Raw genomic sequence first — 9,997 nt, forward strand, 5'->3', positions numbered from 1 at the left:
GATCCCAGCTCTCCGGAACCAGCAGGGCAGGGGGAGAACCCCAGCTCTGGGCAGCCTCCCCCACCCCTGGCCGGCTGTGTGTGTCTTGGCTCTTGGCTCTTCTTCGCAGGCCCATCTCGCTGTGAGCTCCCATCTGAGACACATTCCAAAGTTCAACCCTAGGGTAGCCAAAAGTTCACAGCTGCCTGGGGAAAGGAGAAAACAAGCCGGCTCAGAACTGCTGAACACAGAGGGCCAGGCCCGGGCGGGACGGGAGCAAAAGCAGAGGCCCCGGCCAGGGAGGCCTGAGTTCACGCTACCCCTGGATCTCAGACCCCCCAATGCCTGCTGAGAGCATAAGCCCTATGGTGGAGGCAGCCGCTCCGGCGGCCTGCAGCCTGGTCCAGCGCTGGCAGGCTGTCACTTGGCATCACCTTGATGGAAGGCAGCCTGAACGCTGTCACAATCCTGAGTGTGTCTGTGCTCTGGTCCAGCCCGCCCACCGGGCATGCACACAGGGGTCGGGTGCCCCCAGGCCAGCCTGCTGTCTGCAGCACTGTTTGCACAGGCCCAGAGCAACTGAACATCCATCTTGGTGTCCATGGCAACAGTCTTCTAACAGTCCCTCTGTAGGGAGGAGCCTTGGAGCTAGAGGAGTAGGCTGTGCATCTGGCTGCTAATCAAACGGTCAGCTGTTCTTTCTGCTCTGGTAAGGAGTTAAGGTCTCAGAAACCCACAGGGCAGCTCTACTCTGCCCTACAGGGTCGCCATGAGTCAGGGTGGCTTCCATGGCAGTGTGTGTGCGTATGTGTGTGTGTGTGCACACGCGCAATCAGCAGGGAACCAGTTACAGCACAGGAGTTGTCTGCATTAACAGGCAGGCTTAACAAAGGTTATCAGGGCTGGCATAAAAAAGCATCACAAGGGGGTGGTGCTAAAGAACAGGGATTCCTAGTCTCACAGTGTCAGAGGGCAGCCCCAGGGGCTCCTTCCAAGGCACCTACATCCTGGGACAGGTGGCCCTTCTTTCCCTGTCTGTCTGTGGACTTGTTCTCTTGTACAAGCTGCCACTTGGATGAGGTCCAGAATCCACACTCCAGGGTAGCCTCGTGTTCCCTGGTGGCTAGGTCATCGAGACCCTGTTTACAAGCAAAGTCGGGCTCACAGGTTCAGGGGTTAGGGGACACATTCCATCGGCCGTACAGGTGCTTTCTCACATGTGGGGGGCAGTAGGTACACCGTGTCTGTATGACTTTGGCAGGGGAGCTAACGGATGCGGATGTGACTGCTCACCCAGGTGTAGAATGCATACCCCTGGGGAGAGCCGAGGGAGAGTGTAGCATTTCCGCTGGGCCGTCTCCCTGTCTCCCACCCCCTTCAGCTCCATTGGCCGGCAATGCACAGGGCAGTTCCCATGGGAAAATGCCAGTCTTGTGGGTGTCCTCGGAAGCGGTGGTGGCATCTGTGGTGCCCCTTTGGGGAGAGCCAGACGGAGCTGGCCCTCGTGGTGGGTCAGAAGGTTAGTCGGAGATGTCACAGAGAGAAGGAGAGACTGGGATGGTCCTAGTGGACGGGGTCAAGTCCCCACACCTCCCGGGCTCTCTGGTATAAGGAGGGACCACCAGGACGATAACCAAAGAGGGAGGACACACGCGCCTGATTCCGACAACTCACCGCCTTGTTGTGGTTATTGTTGGGTTCTGTCAAGTCAGCCCGGTCAGACTCCCAGCTGCCCCGGGTACAGCAGGATGAATACCACCGGGTCCCCTGCCGGCCAGCCTCACCCCTGTTGTGGCCGAGCCCACGGTTCAGCCACGGTGTCCATCCATCCAGCTCTTCGTCTCTGTCGTTGACCTGGGACTTTGTCGAGCCTAATGATCTTCTCTGGGGACTGGTCTCTCCTGGGGACATGCCAAAGAATGTGAAGGAAGGCTTCCGTTCTTTCTACCCTGGAGCATGCTGGCAGTATTGCTTCCTAAACAGATTTGTACTTTTTTTCTTTCTGGCGGTCTGTGGTATAGCCAACATTCTTTGCCAACCTCATAATCCAATTCTTCTGCCGTTTCTTCTGGGGTCTCCCTATCCTTTTCCCGTTTTCCCAGGCCGTGGGGGTGGGTGGGGCTTGGAAAGACCATGGCTTGGAGTCATGTGTACCTCGGCCCGCCAAGTGACAGCTTTGCTGTTTTAACCCTTTGAGAAGGTCTTTTGCAGTAGATTTGCCCCATCCCAGCACAACACGTTGTTTTGTTTTTTTAATCATTTTATTGGGGGCTCGTACACTTCTTATCACCATCCATCCATTCTTTGTGTCAAGCACATTTGTACATTTGTTGCCCTCATCATTCTCAGAACATTTTCTTTCTACTTGGGCCATTGGTACCAGCTTCTCATTTTTCCCCTCCCTCCCCCACAAGCCCTTGATAGCTTATAAATTACTCCTATTTTTTCATGTCTTACACTGACCAATGTCTCCCTTCACCCACTTTTCTGCTGTCCGCCCCCTGGGAAGGGGTTATATGTAGATCCTTGTGATCGGTTCCCTCTCTCCCCTGACCTTCCGCTACTCTCAATATCGGTCCTGAGGGGTGTTTGGGCTCTTGACTGCTCTTCCATAGTAGTGGATTGTGGATCCAAGTAAAATGCTACCCTTGGCAACAATATCTCTGTGGACCATCATGCGACGTAGGATAAGTCTTATATAAGTCCATGTCAGATTGACATTGGTGGAGTTGTGAGGATTTTTGTTTCCGTGACCTTGAAGTGTAATCCACAAGAGAGACTATATAGCCTTTGATCTTCACTGATGAGCACTTCCGCTGCTCTTCCCTTTCAGCAAGCAAGGTTTCTTCACCTTCAGTTAGCAGTTGTTGCCAAGCCTTCCTCCCATCCTGACGCCAACTCCTTCTTCACATAATACAGCTTCTCGGATGATTTCCTCAGAAACGAGACTGAGTCAATATGGTGAGAGGATACAACCCCAATACCTACCTCTCCTGATTTTAAACCATATAGGATTCCCTTATCCTGTTTGCGCACCTGTCTCCAGGGACTGGTCTCTCCTGGGGACATGCCAAAGAATGTGAAGGAAGGCTTCCATTCTTTCTACCCTGGAGCATGCTGGCAGTATTGCTTCCTAGTGGATGGGGCAACTAGGATTCCTTGGTCTAGGTACAGGTTCTGCATGAGCACAATGAAGAGTTCTGGAATTCCCATTCCTTACAACGTCCCCATCGTTTGTTATGTCCACCATCAAACACACACATCTTGCTGGTATTCTCTGATTTCAGCCCAGATCCATCTGACATCAGCCACGAGATCCCTCCTTCCACACCCCCTTCTGAATCCTGCTTACTGTCTGGAAGTTGATGTACTGCGGCAACCATTTTTGAAATTTCTTCAGCAAAGTTTGACTTGCATGGGATAGTGGTGATATTGTTCCATGAAGTCTGCCCTCTGTTGGATGACCTTTCTTTGGAAGAGGAGCGAATATAGCTCTCTTCCGGGTGGCTGGCGTAGACCAGTGAGCACTGGCAGAGCCCATCTGTGGGTTGAAATCTCTCAACTGACCACTATCCACTAAGTCCCAGAGCTGGTGGTTCACCACGGACTTCAGCATAGCTTGCACTTCTTCCGCCAGCACCATTGGTTCTTGGTCGCAGGCTCTTCCCGAAATGGTTGAGCATCAATCAATTCCTTTTAGTCCAGTGACTCTGTATTCCTCCATCGCCTTTTGGTGCTTCCGAGCCATTCCATCTTGTGGCCATAGAATCCTTCAATATTCCAACTCGAGTCTTGAGGTTTTTCTTGCATCTTGGGAAAAAAATGCCAAGCATGAGTTCTCTTCATGTTGAACGCATGGTCGCTCAGTATAATAGTTTGCTTTGTCTCCTCGAGCCATCCTTCGAAACATTCTGCCCAACATCTACTTCATCACGTCTTCCACTTGCTGGAGCAACTCCAAGCTCAAGAGCGAGTTTTAGAGCCTCTTCATCATCCATTTTGTGCATTTCTTTCTTCCTTGTGTTTTGATGATGTTTGCTTTCTTTGTCAAATGGTTATTTTGATGTCCCACAATTTGTTAATATTTGCCAGTGCTGTGTCTAATACAGTGGCCTTCAGTCCTTTGTACTCCATGCATCAAATTTATTCTAGAGATGGTCTCTAAATTCAAGTGGGATGTATCAAGTTCACACTTTGGTGTACTATGAAGCTACAGTGGTCAAGACTGACTGAAAGATGGGCATATAGATCCACGAAACATTTGGAGCATCCATAAATAAACCTTATTATTTCTAGTCAATTGATCTCTGATGAAAGTGCCAGGTCCACTCAGCACAGAGAGACCCGTCTTTTCAACAAAGAGTGTGGGGACAGCTGGCTCTCTACCATGCAAACAGTGAGGCTGGATCCTACCTCACACATTATACAAAGAGGAACTCAAAATGGATCCAAGGCCTAAAGTAAGAGCTGAAATGATAAACCACTTAGAAGAAAGTGTGTAGAAATTGTCATGATCTTGGATTAAAGCAATCGTTTCCTAGACATGACACCCAAAGCACCATTTATGAAGGAAAACAGGGTGATATCTTAGACATCATTAAAATGTGAAAGCTTTGTGCTTCAAGACACCAGCAAGAAAATAAAAAGATCACTAGTTGCTAATTCTCTATCTGATATAAGGCCTTAAGAAGTTTGTGGGAAAATGGTATTAAAAGATCATGGATTTTTCCCCCCCACAAACTTTCTAAAACTTAATATATATATCCTCTTACAACTCAATAGTAAGAAGAAGAACACCCTAATTAATAACTAGGACTATGATTTGAATACGCACTTCGCCAAGGAAGATCAACAAATGGCTAATAAGCACGTGGGAGATGCTCAGTGCGACTAGTCATTAGAAAACTTGAGTCATTAAAACTTTTAGAATTGTTTAATGACTGGTTACAATGAGCATCTTTTCATGTGCTTATTAGCCATTTGTCTATCTTCATTGGTGAAATGTCTGCTCAAATTATAGTCCTAGTTCTTAACTAGGTTATTAGAGAAATGAAAATTCAGGCCACAGTGAGATTCCACATCACACCCAGTAGGTGGGGCTGGGACAGACCAGGACCAATGTTGAGAGAGGGTGTGGAGACACTGAGACCCCCCAGGCATCGCTGGGGGGGTGGGGAGTAGGGGGTGCAGATATTTGCCTTAAGGTTTGGCAGTTTTATCAAAAAACTGCACATAGTAGGCAGCTTCAAAGAGTCTGTGAGAATAAAAAGATAATGGTGCTTTCCCACAAAGCTCCTGAAGCCCCTCCATGCACCCCAGCAATCCCGTTCCTCGGTACCAATCCAAGAGCACCTATCCACACAGGAAGATGTGCTCATGAAGGCCCATAGCAGCTTGTTCTGTGTCATCGCCCTGAAGCGGACGGAGCCCGGTGTCCCATCGATGGACAAATGAGCAGCTGACGTCTGTGCTGCCCACATCAGGGAGTCCTGCTTAGCCTTAACACTGGGCGGAGCACCCACACTTGGGACAGCCTGATGCCACGCAATATCGAGATGAAATGAGCCAGAGACAAAAGGCCCCGGGCTGCAAGGATCCCGCGGACAGAGGCTCAGAGTAGACAGACGCGCACAGAGCGGAGGAAGTAGAGAAGTTGGTTGGGGCAGGGTGGGTGGAGGTCAGATGAGCAAGAGGGATCTTTGGGGGATGATGGGAACAGTCTAGAACTCCATGTGGAGGTGAGCACTCAATCCTATAAAACTATTTAAAATCATTGACTTGTTCTATGAAGAAATGGTGGATTTCATGGTAAGTCACCCCTCTGTAAGAAGCCCGGGGTGGTGTCAACAGTGCAGACACTGGACTGCCCACCAAAAGGGTGGAGGTTGGAGTCCACCCAGAGGCCCCTCAGAAGAAAGACCTGGAGGTCAACTGCTGAGAAACCAGCCTTTGAAAATCTCACCGCCCTTCTCACGCCCACGGGGCTGCTCAGAGTCGGAATCAACTTAATGGCAGCTGGTTATAGACCTCAGTGACCCACCCACTGCCACCAGGGGGGTATCTGAGGCTGCAAATCTTTACAGGAGCAGATAAGCCTCAGCTTTCAATCTCCAAGCGGCTGGTAGGTTTGAACTGTCGACCTTGTGGTTCGAGGTCCGATGCTTCCCTGACAGCACGAACCTCCCTAAAAACCAGACTGAACCTCTACTACTGAATCCATCCCAACTCATCGCAACCCTCTAGGACAGGGTAGAACTGCCTCTGTGGATTTGAGACTAACTCTGTACAGGAGTAGAAAGCCTCATCTGTCTTCTGCCGGGTGGCTGGTGGTCTCAAACCGCAGACCTTGTGGTTAGTAGCCCAATGTGTAACCCACTCTGCCACTAGGGCACCTCTTAAAAAACCAAACACACTGCCATCAAGTTAATTCTGAGTCACACCTCAATAAAGTCACTGCCCTTTTCAAAGTCTCGGGTTCCTTGAAGGAGGTCACTTCCATCAGGAGCTCCTCTGAGCTCTGAGGCCCAGGATGAATCCCTGAATTTCTCTCTGCCTTTGTTTATGTTAAATGGGGTCTTAGGAGCCCTGGCGGCATAGTGGATTCCATGCTGGGCTGCTAACCAGATAGTCGGCGGTTTGAAACCGCCAGCCCCTCCGAGGGAAAGATGAGACTTTCTACTCCCATAAAAGTTACGGCCTCAGAACCTCACTGGGGCAAGTCCACCCTGTCCTCTGGTGTGGTGATGAGTCGGCGTGGACTCGGTGGCCGTGAGTTTGAATTTGGAAGACAGTAGCAGAGCCCCCTTCAGGCGCAGGAGGAAGTGCGCAGGAAGCCCTCAGTGGGAAGCCCTAAGTGCTGTCCTTACAAGCACTGCCGCCATTGGGCCAATTCCAACTCACAGGGCCCCGTGGGACAGCTAGAACTGCCCCTGTGGCTTTTCCGAGGAAGCAGATGGCCTTGTGTCTGAGAAGCGGCTGTGTGGGTTCAAACCGGCTGACCACCCGTTAGCAGGCCAGCACTTAACCCCTGCACCACTGGGCCTCCTTGTGATCATTTACAACACCACCCTCTTAATGGGTCTGCCAGATGGCTGCTCTTGGGGCTGACAGGTGGTATCCAAGAGCTAGCGGGGAGAAGTCTGCCAGTGAGGCAAATCCAGACAGACCAGGGCCAGTCAATCCCAGAGCTAAAAGAAAATAACTTAACAACCTTGACCTAGATTTAGTCTGAGGCCTGTTTACACAGAAGGTGACATTTGCCAGCTGCTTTGAGCTCAGCCTGGGTTCTGCTTCCAGCAGCCTCTCGAAGAGCCCTCGGGGGCTGCTGGCCTCCCCCACCTGGCCCTTGTTGGGCACAGGGTCCCTGAGGGCGGCTCTCCAGATCTCTCTGTCTCACCAAGCCCTCTTTGTCTTGCAGCTTGAGAACCCCTCGCGACGGGAAGGCCTTCCGGATCTTTGCGGTCAGGCAGTAGACCGCCAGCGCCAGGGGACCAGGATACCTTCCGGAGGGCTTCGGGGTTTTGCTTTCTATGTTGTCACTTGGGGGTGGGGGGTGGGGCGGAGAGCAGGGAAACTCCCTTCGTGTCATGCGGGCACGCCTCTGTGTGGCCTCTGGAGGGGCGGTGCCTCGCCCCGTGGAACGAGCATCCTGGGGGACCAGTGGAACATCTGGGGACGAGTCCTGCTGAGGTCCGGTCTTCCCCACCTTCTGGATGCCCAGTCTCTTCCAGGAGCAGTCACCCGAGGCGGCCCTTCCCTCTTGTCATTCTTTGGTGGGCTGGGAGGGGAGAGTCCAAACTGGCCCAGAGGACCAAAGGGTTTTGGGGGCCCCAACGTTTGAGGGCCTTTCCGGGGTGCATGGTGGGAATTTGGGGAGCAATCAGGAAGGTGGTTGAAAACAACAGAACTGTCCGTCCCTACCCCTGAAGTCAAACAGGGCAGGTTTCCTGTTTGCTGGTCAGACCCAGGGCAGGATCGGGAGGACGGGGCAACGAGAACTGGCTGGAAGCCTGCAGGTCAGCGAGCCAGTCAGCAGTGTTGGTTCAGGCTCGGCAGGACCTCAGAGGATTTATCTCATCCTTGCCGGCCCCAATGTGCTTGAAGGCCCCACTTGAGCTGCCGTGACCTTTGGTCCCATGGAGGGCCAAGGAACTAGGACCCTTCCTTACCCTTTCCCTATTGTGGCTCACACCCCACCCCACAGATTTGCGGGAGCGCATGTGTGTGTCCTCTTTCCCACAAAGACCTGGCTTTGTGACTGACACCTTCTAAAGCCTCCTTTGCCTCTGGTGTAGTGGTGACACGTTGGGGTGCATCTCTACTTCCCCAAAGAGTTACAGTCTTGGAAACTCATGTTTGAGGGCCTTCCCCGGGTATGTGGTGGGAATTCGGGGAGCAATCAGGAAGGTGGTTCAAAGCAACAGCACTGTCCGTCTACCCCATCCTTTGGGGGTTCTACCCCCATCCTTTGGGCTGGCATCGACTCGGTGGAGGGAGCTTGAAGAGTCACTGTGAGTGAGTCAGAGCCAGCGGGAGGGCAGTGAGTCTGGAGTTCTTGAGTGGTCTGCTGGGGCCTTGGAGAGTGGCCGGTGCTTTCTTGCTGTCTCTCGTACGTGACAGTGAGCCATGCCAGCTGTCCCTGTGGGCAGCAGCGCGACCTGGATCTGGGCAGTGGGAGCAGTGGGCTCCCTGGAGCCTTCCTCGGCGAGGTTAGCGGCTCCGGGAGGAGGAGCAGCTGTGGTTATGGAGGTATCCACAGCCACGGGAGCGACCAGCACGCCCCTCGGACGCCTCTTCCTGTTTCTGTGGGGCAGCTGTGGCCAAGTGGTCCTACCCCCCGGGGAGTGGGCCGCAGGCTGGCTCCCGACACCTTACACACGTCCTCGCTGGCTCAGACGGAAAGCCCACAGAGAAATGAAGTACTCTTTTGTCAGCAGTATGCCCAGGCAGAGGGTAATTCCACCAGGCTGGCCCCTCTGTCACTTTGGGGTTTTCTTTCCCATCCACATAGTTCTAACGCCGGGGGTCTGGCAGAAAGCCAGACTCCACTGGTCCGGATGAGGCCCTGTGCCTGGGGTTGGGATCCAGGTCAGGGTGGGGGCTCAGGCAAGGGCTCATTCACCGTGTTCCTATGAAGACAGACTCTGGAGGCAAATGGCTTTTCTGTGCGTGTGTGACGCACCGAGATTCTTTGCTTCAAAGAAGCTAAAACCAGCAGGTCCATGTTTTGCTCTGTCTAGTTCACATAAAATGGAAACATCAAGGGGCAGGGACGTGGGGGCTTGGCAGGTGCTGCCCTGGTGCCCCGGAGCCTGGGGCGGACAACAGCTTCTGGAAGTCAGGTGCCGTGCTGCGGACCTGCTGCGTCCTCACGTGTGAATTGTGGCTGAATTGAGCTAACAGAGTAAATCGGATTCCCCAGCTGGGAGTTGTAGAATTAGTGATCAGCTCCCAGGGGGCAAAGCTTTCCGTGGAAGGCACTGCACCAGAGGAAGATCTGGAAGTTACCACAGTAAGCTTACCCCCTCCCCACGCCCATGATTTGCACATAAAGCTCCCAATCCCAGTTGCCAGGGCCTCCCCGGGACCTCTTGGTCCCAGAGCAGAACTGTGCTCCACTGCGATTTCCCGGGTAGTTTTTTCCAAAGTTGATTGCCAGGGCTTTTTCTTCTGAGGTGTCTCGGGGAGGGCTGACCCCCCACCCCCAGCCTTCGGTATGTCAGCCATTGGCCCCCTAGAGCCTCCCCAGGTTCCCCAGTGCATCCTGAGCCTGCCCCACCGGCTACGGTCAGGCCTCAGCCAGAACAGGGGCCTTGTTGCTTTGCAACGAGGCACGCTTTCCTTCCTGTGAGCCGACCCTTAAAACAGACACAGGATGCAAACGATAAATCAGGCCCTCGGCATGGGGAGCACCCAGCTGCTTTGCGCTGGGCAGGTCCGTCGCATGACCAGCAGGTCATGGCATTACTGGGGTGGTTCACCAAGCAACGGGACCCTGGGTCTCCTACCCCCCCACCCC

General features: G+C 52.9%; 1 protein-coding gene across 1 annotated transcript in view; it reads left to right on the plus strand.

Annotated features, from left to right (window-relative positions):
• CRISPLD2 (cysteine rich secretory protein LCCL domain containing 2) overlaps positions 1 to 7,517 on the plus strand; it is a 60,617-nt gene extending 53,100 nt beyond the window's left edge. Inside the window, exon 15 of the mRNA XM_045293599.1 lies at positions 7,397 to 7,517. Coding sequence (XP_045149534.1) covers positions 7,397 to 7,451 — 55 coding nt within the window. The 3' untranslated portion in view covers positions 7,452 to 7,517. The remainder of the gene's footprint in view (positions 1 to 7,396) is intronic.
• Positions 7,518 to 9,997: the final 2,480 nt, after the last annotated feature.

Source organism: Echinops telfairi, unplaced genomic scaffold (genome assembly GCF_000313985.2).
Source record: "Echinops telfairi isolate 266 unplaced genomic scaffold, ASM31398v2 ScPeMD7_2291;HRSCAF=2852, whole genome shotgun sequence".
Lineage (NCBI taxonomy): Eukaryota > Metazoa > Chordata > Mammalia > Afrosoricida > Tenrecidae > Echinops > Echinops telfairi.